This window comes from Plodia interpunctella, chromosome 11 (assembly GCF_027563975.2).
Source record: "Plodia interpunctella isolate USDA-ARS_2022_Savannah chromosome 11, ilPloInte3.2, whole genome shotgun sequence".
NCBI classification, from domain to species: domain Eukaryota; kingdom Metazoa; phylum Arthropoda; class Insecta; order Lepidoptera; family Pyralidae; genus Plodia; species Plodia interpunctella.
In genome coordinates, this window is record NC_071304.1 from 6,752,297 (window position 1) to 6,768,896 (window position 16,600).

At 34.9% G+C, this 16,600-nt stretch overlaps 5 protein-coding genes across 6 annotated transcripts; 1 reads left to right on the plus strand and 4 right to left on the minus strand.

The window, feature by feature from the left end:
* Window positions 1-1,216: 1,216 nt before the first annotated feature.
* rtet (tetracycline resistance) lies at window positions 1,217-6,914 on the minus strand. Its single transcript, XM_053751204.2, has 8 exons — window positions 6,625-6,914; window positions 6,111-6,542; window positions 4,900-5,058; window positions 3,473-3,652; window positions 3,063-3,309; window positions 2,487-2,678; window positions 1,990-2,127; window positions 1,217-1,738 (listed from the first exon to the last, which is right to left on the minus strand). The coding sequence occupies exons 1-8, from the start codon at window positions 6,625-6,627 to the stop codon at window positions 1,647-1,649; spliced, it is 1,443 nt and encodes a 480-aa protein (XP_053607179.1). The 5' UTR covers window positions 6,628-6,914; the 3' UTR covers window positions 1,217-1,646.
* Window positions 6,915-7,053: 139 nt separating this feature from the next.
* Window positions 7,054-11,542, plus strand: U2af50 (U2 small nuclear riboprotein auxiliary factor 50). 2 transcript variants are annotated; one of them, XM_053751205.1, is made up of 8 exons: window positions 7,054-7,212; window positions 7,305-7,877; window positions 8,085-8,167; window positions 9,325-9,447; window positions 9,595-9,682; window positions 10,214-10,385; window positions 10,920-11,004; window positions 11,284-11,542. In XM_053751205.1, exons 1-8 carry the CDS (start codon window positions 7,197-7,199, stop codon window positions 11,413-11,415), a joined length of 1,272 nt encoding a protein of 423 aa, XP_053607180.1. In that variant the 5' UTR covers window positions 7,054-7,196; the 3' UTR covers window positions 11,416-11,542. The 2 variants fall into 2 exon arrangements, with proteins under 2 accessions (XP_053607180.1, XP_053607182.1); XM_053751207.1 differs by having other exon boundaries at window positions 10,232-10,385.
* On the minus strand, window positions 11,533-12,994 carry hoka. Its single transcript, XM_053751210.1, has 3 exons — window positions 12,834-12,994; window positions 12,136-12,219; window positions 11,533-11,864 (listed from the first exon to the last, which is right to left on the minus strand). Exons 1-3 carry the CDS (start codon window positions 12,877-12,879, stop codon window positions 11,707-11,709), a joined length of 288 nt encoding a protein of 95 aa, XP_053607185.1. The 5' UTR covers window positions 12,880-12,994; the 3' UTR covers window positions 11,533-11,706.
* A 685-nt stretch (window positions 12,995-13,679) lies between these two features.
* mRpS23 (mitochondrial ribosomal protein S23) lies at window positions 13,680-16,352 on the minus strand. Its single transcript, XM_053751209.1, has 3 exons — window positions 16,178-16,352; window positions 14,436-14,600; window positions 13,680-14,022 (listed from the first exon to the last, which is right to left on the minus strand). The coding sequence occupies exons 1-3, from the start codon at window positions 16,219-16,221 to the stop codon at window positions 13,746-13,748; spliced, it is 486 nt and encodes a 161-aa protein (XP_053607184.1). The 5' UTR covers window positions 16,222-16,352; the 3' UTR covers window positions 13,680-13,745.
* Window positions 14,645-16,165, minus strand: LOC128673402 (synaptonemal complex protein 3-like). Its single transcript, XM_053751208.1, has 3 exons — window positions 15,647-16,165; window positions 15,336-15,536; window positions 14,645-15,129 (listed from the first exon to the last, which is right to left on the minus strand). Exons 1-3 carry the CDS (start codon window positions 15,928-15,930, stop codon window positions 14,964-14,966), a joined length of 651 nt encoding a protein of 216 aa, XP_053607183.1. The 5' UTR covers window positions 15,931-16,165; the 3' UTR covers window positions 14,645-14,963.
* Window positions 16,353-16,600: the final 248 nt, after the last annotated feature.

Sequence of the window (16,600 nt, forward strand, 5' to 3'; positions counted from 1 at the left end):
TTTAGCAGCTCTTTGTCGCCTTTGAGTACACTTTGTGAAGACTTCAGTTTTAGACCATGAGAAAACTGAAGGGCGGTTAACTGGTCCTGAAAATAATAACAACATTCTAGGTTATGTTCTGCATTAATTGGTCAACTGTGGTGGTAAACTTAATTTTGACTGAAAGCCTTACCTGTATGAAGGCCATATTTTTATAAGTCGTCAGATGTAAAGTAAAAATTTTGCAGCGTGTGGCGGTTTCCCGTAGTTTTCGAAGTTTTCGGCATCCGAATATGAAACACTGTTGTACATTTTCACAAACGAATACGTACATAAGGAAAATATGAATAAAATACTGTAAAATAAACGCTTTCATCAACTTAGCAAAAGGCGGCAATACTTTTATTTTACGTAGTAACTAATTAGTAATCAATGTGTGAAAATTTACAACAGTGTTTCATATTCGGGTGCCGAAAACTTCGAAAACTATATTAGTAATCTGTGCTTTTGTTTACCAACCATAGAGTACTTCACTCTGGCGGGATAAATGCGCAGTAATACTCCCTATTTAGTAAGTAGGGTTTTAATCCAGAAATTTTGGGAGTATTACTGGGCATTTATCCCACCAGTAGCGCCATCTGCGCTCAGCTTTGCGTATATTCACGAAAAATTAAAACTATTGCTAAAATATCTTTTGACTATTTCTGTCATTAAGTGCTATAGTGACAAATCATTTTAGCTACTAACTCCATGAGCTACTATAAAAACAATGCACAGATATATTATCAATGTAATGTTCTTATATCTGTAGTTCTTAGAAATTTCATCCTTGTAAATTTTTCGAAAATTCTCGGGAATGTTGGACCCGCGCGCGGGGCCCTTTCTAAATCTATGTTTGTAGCATGGATTTAGTAACGGAGTACCTAGTAATTCTATGGTTTGTAGTGGTGTCCCGAACATTCGTGACAATTTTTTTAGGTCTATGCGTACTGAGGAATGATGGTAACCAAGATGGCTATAAAGCGTGAAAAATATCAGATTTTTTTATTATGTATAGCTAGAATGTACAAGATTACATTAGGTACCAGTCATTAACATTAATGGGTAATAATGCAACAGTATTGGTTGGGTATTTGGAAGAAGACAATATAAATCTTAGGAACCATTCATTATTAATTCATATTGTTACCTATTGACTGTCTTTCCTATTGATTGATTTAAATAATAAACAAAAATATATACTGATACAACTTTAATACTGTTATTATTCGAGATACAAAATGTTCGAACGAGTGTATAGGTATACTAAATAACATTAAATAAGTTTTTTGTTCATATAAATAGTAATAAATAATAATAAAATGGAATTATAAAGAACTTATTCATTAATATTATAAAATGTACTTATTGCTTGTGATAACATTATATATGAACTCAGTTAACAAGTGTCAGTTGAAGTTATTTTTAAACCTATTTTAGTTATATAACATGTTATTTCTCTTTCCAATATTTTACATTGATAAAATTAGCCAACACATTTTAACTGAAAATGGCTAAAACTGTTTATTAAATGAATAATGTTTAAAAATATTGTGATAAAATTTACTTGGCTACTGAGTTCGTGTAAAAAAGGAATTAAAGTTAGGGCAGTGTAAAGGCTGCTTGTTTCATATCTTCAATCTATATATCATCACAGCTGGAATTATTAGAATGGCGGATCCGAATGTATATGTGACCGCCGCTCCTGTACACCAGTAAACTGAAAAAAGGTAATATTAAAAAAATATCATTATAAGATTAGTTAGCTTAGTTTCACTGTGAATCAACTCGATGGTGAGATTAGAGTCCATACTACGAAAGAAGTCCCACAGACGTGGCGCTACTGTCCCTGCAAATAATAATCTGGCCTATCTGTTAATAATAGTTTCTCATACCGTCACGGGTCTTCTTTCGTGGTATGGTCTCTAAATAGTAAAGTCGGACTTGGCACACAGGAATTAAAGCAATTACCTGAAGCAGCGAGCAGCGGGCCGAGGGCGCGGGCGAGCGCGCCCAGCGCGCGCAGCACGCCGAGCACGCCGCCGCGCGCGCGCGCGGGCGCGTGTCCGCCCGCCATTGACGTCATGCACGACACCGCGAACGCTGTCGCTGTCCAACGTTCAAAAATATTGTTTTAATTTTATAATTTGAGAACGCTTTTTTTCTCATTTTGTATTAAAAAATTTTCGTGGATGCTGGATTTTTATGGGGATGCTGATGGTACCAATAGATTTAGCTCAAAAATGCCCTTTATATTTATTATAGGTATTTATACTTTTCTATTCTATATTGATATTCATTAAGAAATTTTGAAAAGATTATTTACATAATGTTTTAAAAATTACATTTATGTTATTTGACATTTTTAAAATATGTTTTACTAGCCTTTGGCGTCCCGTAGCTAAGCTCTCCTCTACGTCCCCTTCTTTAATACATTTTCTAAAATACTTTGAATAATTAATACTTACACAATGCAAATAATACTAGGCCTAACCACAGCCAAGTTATAGGCTGTAGTATCGGAGAGTTTTTGACAGCGGCGAGCGCTACACAAAGAAAAGATGTAGGAGTAAGCGCTAGGGCTCCCTTAGCGGCTCTCTGCGCGCCCTTAGGGCTCAAGCGGCGGGCCGCGCCTCCTTGTAACACGGCCATTATCACACCTGAAAAATTATTATTAGCAAATGAAAAATCAAAATGCCAAAAAAGTAACGTAATAACATTTACAACTTTTGAAGTTGGAAGATTTTAGTATTTTAATGTAAAGAAGATGTATTTTTTTAAATGTATTATATTTTCAAGTTTAGTTTAATTTGAAGCTGTCAGTTACGGTTTCATTTAATTTGTTTTCGATTGTTTTTAGTTTGTTAAGTACATCTTAAGTAAATGTAAGTATGATGACATGAGTAGACTCGTAAAAACATATTGTTAACTCGTAAAAAACATATTAAATTTCCCAAATGATCATACTTTACGTGTAGCTTCGCCTATTATTTACAGTGTCTCGTAGATTTTTTACTTATAGGTATTGATTATTAAAAACTTACCCATAACTAAAAACATTTTCCCTTGTTGCATTGTAGTATAGTTGAAGGTGTGATGAGTTAGGAATGTGAGGGTGAACTCCAGACCCGAGTATATAAAGAGGTACAAGAAGTAGATTAGTCCCAATTTCGTAAGCACTTTGTTCTGATGCAGCGACAAATCCTTCACAGCGTTGAATTTTAGTAAGTGCCATGGGGATACGAAGTCCAACGTTTTGGATAGGGTAAATGACAATGGCGCTCTTTTATCCTGAAAATATCGGACAACTCCTTAAATTTTTGAGAAAGACCACCAAACATATATAAACATATATATATATCACACAAGGCCTACTTAGGCCTTGTGTATGAAATAAATAAAATATGTACTCTATAGCAAAAGTTACTATGTACTACCTTAGTCAGCGTCTCACCTTAGACAGCGTCTCCGGCACACAAAATGCGACGAGGAAGATATTGACAAGAGAGAGACAGAGCGCATAGAACGCCGGTCGTTCACCCCACGAGCCCGCCTCGCGATTGGTCGCCGCAAACCACGCGCCAGCCAATGGGCCCACTATGAAACCCACCGAAAATGCTAATCCTATTAAAGCCTGAAATAATACAAAGTTCTTATTTTATTTATATCCATATTACCAGGCATTGGCGTGGCGTTAGAGGACCTCAGATCTCGACCTACACCTATTTTTCGACCCATCTCATATTTTCCCATAGTATTTATATCTTCTTTTAGGTATTAGCACATATATTTCAAGGCTTGTTTGGCTAGTTTGGAAACCAAGAAATAAGCGCGCTCAGCATGCTAACTGTTGATATGTATTATAAAAAACTGACAACTTTTTCTCGCTAAATGTAAACGAATGTTCTTTTACATTCGTTTACATTTAGCGAGAAAAAGTAATAGTTACAGTTAAAAAGTCATATATATGATAAAATGTAAACAGCTTTAACAGGGGCGCCAGCTAACCTGCTTCGTTTGGTACCTGCGCAGACTGCATATTACATGTCCTCAATGCTCACAGGGTACACAAAGCTTCATAATGTTAACTCAAGCCCATAACAGCATTGTAACCGATTGCTTAATTTAGAAACATTTAAATAAAGCAAATTTATCCACTTGGCTTATTAACGATTAAAAAGAAATCGCGATTGTATCCTCAATATAAACCTTGATTTCTATTGCAATGTTTACAAGTGGTGCTAGGAACCGCAACTCAATACGGTTTATAGGAAATAATTACACAATTAACATGAAGGAAAATGTTAGCCTACTTTATTGTTTTCCGTTTCTTTTTCAAGTCAAGTAAGTAGTGGAAATTCATGAGGAAAAACATATCTATACCAGAGTGAACGGAATGATAGGTAATGAAATGCTGAAATAAAAGACGTAAAACACACAACGCCTTTTAGTGCAGTTTGAAAACACACAACAAACTGCACTAAAAGGCGTAAAGATAGCAGTTATTTTTTGTATCAATTTTATAGTTCCGACTTTATCAGTCAATATTCAAGATCGATGTAAAGACATTCCATGTCGTCATAAATGCACATTGTCGCGTTACTACACATAAAATTTTTTTGATAAATGAAATACAAGCCAGCTATATTGAATTTACATTTTATATGATAATACTACAAATGCGAAAGTAAGTTTGTTAGTTACCTCTATACGCTCTACTCGACAAATCTTCTTGAAATTTTGCATATATCTATGTAGTTTGAAGTATAGAAAAGAACAAAGAACCTTTCAACCCAGAAAAATTTCTTTTCCCGTAGGAAAATCACGCGGTCGAAGATAAAATAATAGTCAAAAGCTAGTCAAAGATAAAATAATTGTCACCATTCCCCTGGCTCTAGTTTTCTCGTTGGAGGCGTCAGTGACAACCGCCATGCTGAGACTAACATTAGCCTTACTCAGGCCACCGATGAACCGCGCCAGAACGAAGACGCTGAATGTTCGCGCGTACCCCCATAGAGCATGAGACACTGCTATGCCAATCTGTACACAAAAAAAATTATTGTATCAGAAAATTTTGTGAATTTATATTTCTTTTGTTTAAAATGAATTAGGTAAATATAAAATATTACTGTTTACTAACAAAACAAATAATATTTGTACATGTTGAGATTGGTATAAAATGTTTTCATAATGAACTCTAATATTATAGCTATATTTAAAATTTGTTTTTTGTAATTACAAAAAGACATCCATCCAAGATAGAAATAACTGTCATACTACCAGATAATTTATTTTCATTAATCAGGATATATTTTTAAAGAAAGGTATCGGCTACTGTATCTGTATACATATATTTTACAGTGACATGAAAACCTTAGAAACTTGAAAGCATAATATTAAGCCACTTGAGTAAACAGAAGAGACAAGGTCATGTTATACTGAATGTTACAAAAAACTTTCTGTAATTCAGATTCATCATCATAAATTAGATAGAAAGATTTTGATAAAAGGGTAATGATTTAATTCCACATTATCTTATCACATTCATCCATAGTACTACTACCAATTTATCTATGCTAATTTATTAAGATTTCGAAATAACAACATTTTTTGTTTATTATTTGGCAATATGATATATATGAAAATCTCTTCTGTATATAGGATCATAGTATATAAGTATATAGAACAGAACATAGATGAACAAAAAGGAAATTTGACATTATTTTCCATTAAAATCTTTCTCAAACATGCACATGTTATAAGCATATGCACTATGCCATAGTGCACATATATGTATATGTATTCACCTATTCATAGACCGCCATACAGCTAAATAAATATAAAACATACTTGAACATCTTTCAATGATTTATTCACTATTTGAATTGAATGTGTTTAGTAGGTTATCAATATCAGTGATAAATAGAAAATAGATAAGATACCTAATCATTGATCTCACTGAAGCATACAGGAATTTGATAAATCAATGATGACTGTCAGTTAAACATAGGAATGATATATATATATATATATATATATATATATATATATATATATATATATATATATATATATATATAAATATTACTTACCAGGCAAATTAATAACATAGGCTTTCTTCCATATGCATCAGAAAGGCTACCAACAATAGGGCTTGTTAAAAATTGCAAAAAACTGTACATAGATCCCAGTGCACCTCCAAAAAGAACAGATGCAAAACTGTCTGGGGCTCCTGTGAATTTTTGAAATCTCTGAACTGCTCCTAGTAATGATGCATATAAATTGTTCCCTTTTCCTTCCTCCCGGTTGTAATAATCTAGAAGGGACGGCAGAAGAGGTAGAATCATTGTGAATGCTAAAAGATCCAAAAGTAATGACAGAAAAATTAATCCTATAACTATGGAATTTTGTCGATGCTTGGGGGGATCTTTCTCCACCATGTCATTTTGAAATGGCTCTTCTTTGTATTGCGCATGGTTAGCATTTATCCTCTGTCTTAATTCTCCGTTGCCTGTTTGGTGAGCCTGCAATCAAATCAAAATAGACACATGAACTTATTGAAAGTATTATTCTACGACATATGAATGGAACATTATTGTAACTCACCATTTTTATCTTACTTGATGATTATTCTGTTCGAAAAGTAAACACCGAAGTGCAAAAGATCCATTGAATTGAATAAAATCCAAATAGCAACAGCAGCAAAATACGAATAAACTTTCACTTTTATTCCGAACCACCACATTTAGTTAAAATTCCATTTATATATACTACCAATAATGTTTTACATTAAACAAAAAAAAGATTTGAAAAATTAACATTTTCTATCCTCTACGTCAAACAGTTTATAAAATAATAAAAATTACCAAAAAGTAAATCAGTGGAACAAGACTGGAACAAATTCTACTGTCCACTTGACAGTGACAACCATGGAATTATGAAGACAACCTACTCTTGACATTTAGAGTATGACTACAATGACGCTTTATTTACGGTTTTTACCGAAACAAATATTTTTTTCCTTATATGGCAACATTAGGCTACAACGCCAATCAAACGAAGTCAACAGCAACAGAAAAAAATAAGAAGACGGACGCCATTTTGCGTGTGATATTTTGCTTGTGGTCTGCACATCATCGATTGAATATTCACTCACTTTGCATTTTCAATAATAAACGATGGGTGAAGATAAAGGTAGGTACTTAAATTTAAATTCTTTTTCTTTAACATAAGGTGTAAAGCACTGGAACAGTTAATAACTAACAAAATTCTCTTTCGTATTGTAGATCGCCGACGCAGGTCTCGATCTAGAGAAAGGCGGCGTTCTCGGTCTCGTTCACGAGAACGCAGAGAGAAGAGAAAAAGCAGATCCAGGTCGCCTTCGAAACGCTCTCGCAGGCGCAAGCCTTCTCTATACTGGGATGTTCCTCCACCAGGTTTCGAACATATCACACCACTGCAGTATAAAGCTATGCAGGCAGCAGGACAAATTCCGGCGAATATTGTGGCTGATACCCCTCAAGCTGCAGTACCTGTAGTAGGATCCACAATAACACGCCAAGCTAGAAGGTTGTATGTTGGAAACATACCTTTTGGGGTAACGGAAGAAGAAACTATGGAGTTCTTCAACCAACAGATGCATCTTTCTGGTCTGGCTCAGGCTGCAGGCAATCCTGTCCTGGCTTGCCAAATTAATCTTGACAAAAACTTTGCATTCCTAGAGTTCAGATCCATTGATGAGACAACACAAGCTATGGCTTTTGATGGGATTAACTTCAAAGGTCAGAGTTTGAAAATTCGACGACCGCACGATTATCAGCCTATGCCTGGTACCGAGAATCCATCTATTAATGTGCCAGGTTTGTAATTCAAATTATGTCACTTAAAATTTTATTTCAATTGTACATGCCAAGTTTCAATTGCCAGTGTTTAATTAAACTAATACATAAATCCTATCTCAAATCCTTCTCTGTCTCCTGTACGACATCTGTGTACCAAATATGTAGATGTAATATTATTATCTAAATAACATGCCCTTATTTTTAAACAAAGTTATTTGTTTTTAGCCGGGGTCATAAGCACTGTAGTACCAGATTCGCCACATAAAATATTTATTGGTGGTCTACCTAACTACCTAAATGAGGACCAAGTAAGTCACTTGTTGATCTATATTTTATATTTATTTTTAGTAAAGTATAAATTATATGGTTATATTATTTATGTCAAAATGAGTTATTTGAGTCCACCATAATAATTTATGCCTTTACCCCATTGATATAATTCTTGTTGCCTACAAATAGTTTTAACACAAAAACAATTTTTAAGTTGAAACACAAAATACAAATAAGTTTGACATTTACAAAACATTGTTTAACTTGAAAATTTGTTTTGTAGTAAGACTATATTTTGTGCATATAGATGTTGTATCTTACACATTGAAACCTGATTGATTGGTCACTTGTAAGCATTGAGATGTTGAATGAAATTACTTGCTTAATTTATAGGAATGTGAATATCTGGATGTGATGTTACAAAATTATATTTTACAGGTCATTACCAGACTCCACATTATTGACATATTGAGTAAAAATTTATATCTATTTACTATCACTACATGTACTAATCTTTGGTTGAATTAAGTTCACTTTTGTACTCGAAAGAAAATTATGTAAATACTCTTTATCACATTTTGTATTTATTAAAAGTACAAAGGTGACACTTATAATTAATCGCATATACACAGCCTTTAAGCTCATTTGTTAGGTCGACATTCCAAACAGTAGGACGTTCCCATTAGGTAGCACTAGGTGCCGCGACCATTTCAGGGCGAGATTCAACAGTTGACAGGGCTACGGTGGCGCCAGCAGTGAGCCGCGTTATATTTTGCTCCGTTTCAGGTATTTCAGGTACCCCTAGCAGGGATGAGCGTGGCGCTTCACGCTCTAAACAAACTGAAACAACTCACTGATATCGTTTGCTTTTTGCCCCTCCCTAGCTTAGATTTGGCACATTCGCGGCCCGCGTGTCACTGTTGTCTCTCATTCTCACCTATACGTCTTGTACTTGAACGAGACGTCGGCACTACAAGGCAAGTCTCCTCCATTCACATCTAATTCTAACATGCGGCTAGACACAGGTCAGATAACATTCATATTTTTGCTGCACTTTGCTGAGCAAATATGTCTATGGGAACAATGTAAAAGTGATATATTATTGAGTAATTACATGGACTTATTGTGTACCTAAATTGTTTGTTGGCCGATTTTGCGTCCCCGGCTGAATCTAATTGTCTGCAATATGAAACAGGTTAAAGAATTGCTGATGTCTTTTGGCCAACTGCGGGCTTTCAATTTGGTGAAGGACTCCTCGACTGGGCTCAGCAAAGGTTATGCCTTTGCAGAATATGTCGACATCTCAATGACAGATCAGGTAATTGCTTAAAAATTAAAATTTCTACACTATGGAATGGCATTTTGAATCTAATGACGAGATTTAAAGTAAATTTTTATCAACATTTTTATAAGTTTTTTACTGATTATCCAAAAGTCTATTACATTATCAAGTATCTTTCTTTAGGCTATTGCTGGTCTGAATGGTATGCAGTTGGGAGACAAGAAACTGATTGTACAGAGAGCCAGTATTGGAGCAAAGAATTCTACATTGGGTAAGAATTTTAACCGAAACTAAATCTTGGACATGGATATTTGGGGTTGGGTCTATTTTATTTTCTTTGTATGTACATAACATCATAGACAAAAATTTATAAAGAATTTTTACATATTTTTATCTTGTCATCTCAGCCACAAGAAGTCCACTACTAGACAAGTCTCCCCCATAGACTTCCATATTGTTTTCACCAGATAAATTTTTCCGTTGTAATTTGTATGGTTCAGTTACAACCGAAAAACTGTCTTCTTGTATATTATTATATATGTATTTATGATTTAACTTTACTGGAAATGTACAACAGTTTGTACTACAAATTGTATTTCATGCAATAGAGTTTAACCTGCAGTTTCTACTTAATATAATCACTAGCAAGATTATAATAAAGTTTGAAGAATTATGAAGGTTTCCATTCCACAAAGTCCTTTTAGTCTCGATTGACCCACATTCAGGTTTGCTTCTAGCAGAAGCAGCTATACCATATAAGAAATCAGAAGTTTTGAAACAGATTTAAATGTATTTTAAATAGATTACTATTTACCCTCAGCAATGACGGGCGCTGCGCCAGTACAGCTACAGGTGGCGGGGCTGACGCTGGCGGGTGCGGGCCCGGCCACAGAGGTGCTGTGTCTACTCAACATGGTGACACCGGACGAGCTGCGCGACGAAGAGGAGTATGAAGACATCCTCGAGGACATCAAGTGCGTATGAGTTCATTTTTAAACACAAAAAGGCCAAAGTTTCACAATGCAGTTAATAGCATAACAGGCTAACCAAAATCATTGCAAATTCGCCGCTATTGATTTCTATGTTAAATTTCCTTTAGAGATCCCAACTAATATTCTCCTATATAAATCCAATAGTAAGTTTGTTACCTTTTCACGCTCTATCTAATCAACTAATGCATGTAGTACGGAGAAGGACAAAGGGACAGGGATTTCATCGCGAAAAAAAAATGTTTCCGTGGGAAATTCACGCGGGCGGAGCCGCAGACAAAAGCTAGTATTTTATATATCTTCTCAGTTGAGGAAATTATTCGAGGCAATTTAACTATTGGTCACGACTGTTAGCATAAGCAAAGTTCAATTATTCTGATAAGCAGCTTTGAAATCTGATATCAGAATGATAATTAATTGTCCAAGTTTGCTTAACGAGACATTTTTACGTTACGTGGTCAGATTCAGGATCAGGTTTTGTTATGTGTGGTGCACTCATTATATTGTTTTATTTTGCAGGGAGGAATGCAACAAATATGGTTGTGTGAGGAGTATAGAAATTCCAAGGCCCATTGAAGGTGTGGAAGTACCTGGCTGTGGAAAGGTATCTAATGTTTTATTTATTTTGTAGGTCCCACTTAGTAATATACTGCAGAGTAAATCTGTTCAGAAAATGCCTTGAAAATTCTAGTAGATAACCAAGAGAAATTCTCTTTAGATTTCGCAGGAATGATCTGAAATTTCTTGGGATTTTTTGACTATGACTGCATTCTCGAAAATTCGGAGAATGGCATATCACTTAGTCTCATAGCTAGCAGAAGCACTAGTTAATCAGACCGTATTTTTACCCATAACAAGATCAAATAAATCTTTTTCATGACAGGTCTTCGTAGAGTTCAACAGTATTGCGGATTGTCAGAAGGCCCAACAAACCCTCACTGGACGGAAATTCAGCAACAGAGTCGTGGTTACGTCATACTTTGACCCTGATAAATACCATCGCAGAGAATTCTAAGCTACAAAGCAGTCTTATCCTATTTGTAACTACATTAATACAAAGTGTGACATTTTATAGATGAATTTCTGCTATCTATTCAATCTCGATTAAATTAACTTACTAAAATAAAGAGGATTAATTATTATATTTTAGTTTTATTTAAACAAAATAATTACGAATTAGTTCTTATAAAATTAATTGTGATTGTGTTATTTGTATAATTTTGATGTTTGGTACCTATCAGTATAACGCTAGTAGCCAGCCTTACATTCGGTGGATATTACATTTTTACAAAATATATCTTATATGCTAAACTTCGTTCGTCATAGCTCGTTGATACGTGTTCATAGTTCCAGTCTCTGCTGATATGATGACTTTCCTCATTATTCCATAAAGTATTCCTCCGACCACCAACATTCCAATGCCCGCCATCAAGCTGATCGCCCATGCTGGGACTGCATTTCCTCCTGATAAAATAATAAATATTTGTTTTTATAATTTACGTGCATTCTGATCTGAGAACGAAAAAGAAAAGCATAGAACGTGTGCCAGTTGCTTCTCCAATTAGTCAAGGGAAAAAGCCTATAAACCTTTTTTATAATATTTTTTAACATAATCCGTCTCATTGCTGGGGAGAGGTGACCGCCAACTTTCTTTCCCCTTTTCGATACTCGATACTGTTTACCTCATAGAGGGTAGAGACGTTAAAACATTGCAATGAGTTGCTAGGCTACTTACGGTAGTAAGTACGGGTCATCACACGTCTCCCCCTAAGGATTTTCCTCCTTGCTTCAGCTTCTTGCGCAAGTGTGCTCAAGATCACTGAAATCATTAGAAAACATTGTGATTGTCTTTTTGTTGGTAAACTTGACATTATGAAAAGAAATAAGACATTTAACAGAGAAGGGGTTGAGCTTAAATATAGAATGTACTAAATTCCCGACTCGCCATGTTTTCGGTCGTCTAATGCATGATTGTCACCACCATCACGGAGGATGGAAAAACAGAATTTATAATAAAAGGATATTCTCTCTATAGTCACACAAAGTTTTACAAAGTAACACACGTATGTGAAAGCAGGGCTGTAATAATAAGAGCTTAAAGACAACGTTTCTGGGGCTTTGCTCTTTATGTTGCAATCACGATCAATACGCTAGCTCAGGAATCAGTCGCTCTGTGGGCACTAAGTAGGTACATCGGATTAAGCTGTTATTATTTTTATATTGCTATTCCAGAGTATTTTCATACGACAATATTTATCATCTTTCTTTGCCAAAACTTTGAATACTTAAGTGATTGAAAAACAGTTTATGCGGATATTATCTGAACTAGGTAGGTATTTTGAATATGAAAGATGATTCATCGAATCGATGTAGCTCTAGGTTATATTAAATTAGTGGCCATAATACAAAACATGATGAAAATTTGTTACTTACCCAAAACAACTGCCAAATAAAACCATAACGATCGCTTGTGTGCCATTTTGCAACACTTTGTAGACACTAATTATTCTCCAAAATACGCACTAATCAGTGTGTCACTAAATCCAATGTTTCACAAAGTCGCAGGCCATAGGCGTGTTCTTTAGGACAGGGTACTCTTATCATTTGTTGATAAGATACCACGATTACTAAAGAGATAAGCTCATATAAGTTTGTTTTGCTATGACATACCTGTTCGCAGTATTTAGCACAAAGGACATTTGAGTCAACAGCATTTCGTCGAAACCACGATAAGAAAAGTACCTAGGTGATCATAAAACGTTCTCATCATCATTCTCGCGGGCTGGACATTATTATAAATTCATAAGGTCACATGCCTGTACCCCAGTAGTGCCGCCCACCAGTTGCTATGTTAAGTCCTTCTTAATGCTCGATGATTTCAGCCAGTAGTCAGTTCATTCATACACAGCCCCGGAAAATAGACGCCCATCCCATATGAGAGAATGCTTAGAAAAAATATAGATTAAGGATTACCCACTTTCGTTATTATCGTGTGTGTTTGCTAACAATGGTGTCAGATTTTATTCAAGTCACCTAAAGGCAACTGACACGACTTTTACTACTACTTACCGCCATCTACTGACAAGTAGTCGCACACATGCTTAATAGTTAACTAAACTGTCAACTATTATGCAGTGGTCTATGAAAACAATACATGAGTCAGATTGGTATGATTAGAAGAGGATTCGAACCTTTGCGATCACAAGCGAAGCACCGGATCACCACCACTTCAACAAACTCCACTGTAGATTATCAGAACTTGGAAAATAAAATGCTGAATGACAGAAACATTCTATAATTATTATAATAAATCTAAGTACAATCTAATAATATATTTACGCTAGTTTATTTCTCTTTAAAGATATTTTTTAAATCTGCTTCAGCAAGTACTTTGGAGGTAATCGACTCTGGGTTCTTTGTGACGAGCTTACTCGACTTAGCCGCGATGGCGTCTTGCCTTTCAGTCTCGACGGTTGCCGCGGATTTTTCTATTAGTTCATCTTGAGGTATTCCTTCGGATTTTAGCTTGTCATACTGTTGCAGTAGCCGCTTTGTTTGTGTCTCTCCAGTTGAGCTGAGCATGTTCACTGCTCCTGTACCAAAACCTTTGGAGTGAAACTCCCTAAAAAGATAAATCATAAAATGCAGTGTATATTTAAACCTAAACCCTCCCCTTACTATGCAATGACTCGTACTGCTGAGTCGGTCGGCTTGGTTGATATCAATAAGTTGCGGTGCGAGCAGTCAATGAATACGGTGAAACATCAAAGGTCGGGCTGTGATGTACAGTTACGTGTAAATGAGGGCTTCTTTTACAGCTTATGTGATAGGCTATATGTAAAATATATCGCACAGATAGTGTTAAAAGTCAGGTTTCACAAATCTTGTTTAGGCTAATGGCTAACTAGTTAATCACATAAGGCAGATTTATCTATCAGATTACAGTACGATATTTTTTCAGAAAGTGGTGAAACAGGTCCTAAGTAAACATGTAGAAAATAATAAGAGGCACTATCATCATTAAGTCATACTTACGCTCTAATAACATCTTCTTTATAGAGAATTTGTCTGATGGGTTTGATGTCTGGTTTTGGCCTGGCGAATTTGGGTTCCGCTATGGGTGGGAAAGCCCTGTAAATGTCGAACCACAATGGTCTATCGTCAGGTTTCATTCCTCCATGTTTTAGAAGTCCTTCCACCCTGTAATGATATTTATAAAATACATGGTTATACCAGAAGGCAAGTATGTTTTACAATAACAAGATATTCTCAGGATAAGTCTTTTGTAAATTTATTAGTGTTCACAAGGTTGTTATTAAAAAGTAACTATACCAGTTACTTTTTTACATGGTTTGCAATGAATAGATGCAAGACCAAAACTTTCATTCTTGTCATTTGAAAACCTGTGTTCAAATTACATTGTGATGTAATGAACTAATATCAATTTAAAATGAAAATGCAGATATTTTACATATTTATTATATTTTTATTATTGAAATAACAAACAATTAGAGAGATCTCAAGTTCACAAATGTTACTAGATCAACATCAACAAATAAATATTCAAAATCCATTCTGCATAGCTTGAAAAATTGAACGACGGAGAGCTTCTAGTCCAGTTTGCTTAGTTTCAGCAATAACTTTCTTTTGCAGCTTTATCATATCTTTGTCCAACTCATCTGCCAATTCATTTGTTTCTGCTTTATGTTTCGCCTCAGTTTCTTTACACCTGAAGATAAAAAGAAATTCAATTAGCCATAACATACATCAATATCCATAGTAATATTATAAATTGTGAAATACATATAACACTGTCACAACTAAACCAATGGGCTGATTTAGATTAAATTTGGAATAGATGTAGTTTTTGAGCTGATGGCAATAGCTAGTAATACAACATTCTATTTCAGAATACAAAAATTGAAAAATATTTACTGTTGCTTGAAGGAGGCATGAATTTCTTTTAAGGCATCAAGTTTTTGCTTGTAGGCAGTTGTTGCTTGCTGGAGACATTTCATGTAAGAACCTGTTATGTGTTCTAACTTTTGCTTATTGTCATTCATAGCATTATAATCAACCTCCAATTGTTGTAAAACATCTGCTATGTCATCCAACAGCTTCTCATTTTCTATTTTCCTGTAAATAAAAACAAGTTAGTTATCATTTCTTTCATAATAGTTCCAAGACAGAACTCAGTAATAATTGCAATAATTAACAGTGAAAATAAAATAAATAATAAGACATACCTTGTATGCAACTGTCGGCTCATAACATCTAGCAGTTTTTGTCGAGATTCTTCTGGAGATTCTGTACCAACATGAGTATCAGCTTTCCGTTTTTTAGCACTGACTTGATACTTCCCAATTAATGCAGACATTTCTTCATCATCATTTGTATCTGGTTTGGGATTACCTTTACGTCTAAAAATTTTCTTTTCTTTGGGAGAATCTTTTAAAAACTGAGAATCATTCAACAATTCGCCTATCTCTTCGGTAAATTTGGGAGCCCTTATTGGCTTTTTATGAGCCATCGTAATGTAATTTCAAAGTACACAAATATGATAATTTATAATATAGGTATGCTTTCTTATGTTTTCCAAATTCCTTCCGCGCGCGCAGAAAACACTCGTATTTTTGGCGCCAAATTGTAATTTAGACAAAAAGAAGAAAAAATTATACCTACTTGTTCTTATTTTGAATTTGTGTAATTTTTAAAATTCTTGTTTTTTTATTTTGAATTTGGAACAACAAAAAAATACCAACAAATTTTGTACCAACCTCGTCAGTATAGTTCCAATTCTTTCTAGTCTGCTACTTGCCATTGTAATTGTATTGCTAAACACGCAAAATTAATGGAAGAGGTAAAATTGAAATTTAAACAAAACAAATCGACTACCTATTCAGAACCTTTGAGGTTATAATTTCTATCAAAGACATGTTATGTCAATGTCAAATGTAAAATGAAAAGACAAAATTGTATTTTTTTTCATAGACAAGTTTTTGGGAAGGCGAACGAAGCACGATGCGACACATCACGCAGTGCGGCCGCTATGCCTATGCAGCATGGCATGATAACGGCCCTATGATGACAATGCTGTGTGGCCGATTTCATCACGCACAGTGAATTTTCAAGGTGGTACTCACATACCATAGATTTAGAAGGGCTCCGCGCGAAGCATTTACATGTACACGCTGGACTAA

Coding starts and splice junctions, on each gene's coding strand:
- rtet (XM_053751204.2), bottom strand. Junction 3,653..4,899: donor AAACTAGAGCCAGGGGAATG/GTGACAATTATT, acceptor GTATTATTTCAG/GCTTTAATAGGATTAGCATT. Junction 2,679..3,062: donor GAAAATGTTTTTAGTTATGG/GTAAGTTTTTAA, acceptor ATAATTTTTCAG/GTGTGATAATGGCCGTGTTA.
- hoka (XM_053751210.1), bottom strand. CDS start 12,879: ATGGCACACAAGCGATCGTTATGGTTTTATTTGGCAGTTGTTTTGG. Junction 12,220..12,833: donor TTATTTGGCAGTTGTTTTGG/GTAAGTAACAAA, acceptor TAATGATTTCAG/TGATCTTGAGCACACTTGCG. Junction 11,865..12,135: donor GATGACCCGTACTTACTACC/GTAAGTAGCCTA, acceptor TTATTTTATCAG/GAGGAAATGCAGTCCCAGCA.
- mRpS23 (XM_053751209.1), bottom strand. CDS start 16,221: ATGGCAAGTAGCAGACTAGAAAGAATTGGAACTATACTGACGAG. Junction 14,601..16,177: donor ATTGGAACTATACTGACGAG/GTTGGTACAAAA, acceptor ATATCATTACAG/GGTGGAAGGACTTCTAAAAC. Junction 14,023..14,435: donor AAAGAAGATGTTATTAGAGC/GTAAGTATGACT, acceptor TTATCTTTTTAG/GGAGTTTCACTCCAAAGGTT.
- U2af50 (XM_053751205.1), top strand. Junction 9,448..9,594: donor ACATCTCAATGACAGATCAG/GTAATTGCTTAA, acceptor ATCTTTCTTTAG/GCTATTGCTGGTCTGAATGG. Junction 10,386..10,919: donor GACATCCTCGAGGACATCAA/GTGCGTATGAGT, acceptor TTTATTTTGCAG/GGAGGAATGCAACAAATATG.
- LOC128673402 (XM_053751208.1), bottom strand. CDS start 15,930: ATGGCTCATAAAAAGCCAATAAGGGCTCCCAAATTTACCGAAGAGATA. Junction 15,537..15,646: donor AGCCGACAGTTGCATACAAG/GTATGTCTTATT, acceptor TTTTATTTACAG/GAAAATAGAAAATGAGAAGC. Junction 15,130..15,335: donor CATGCCTCCTTCAAGCAACA/GTAAATATTTTT, acceptor TTTTATCTTCAG/GTGTAAAGAAACTGAGGCGA.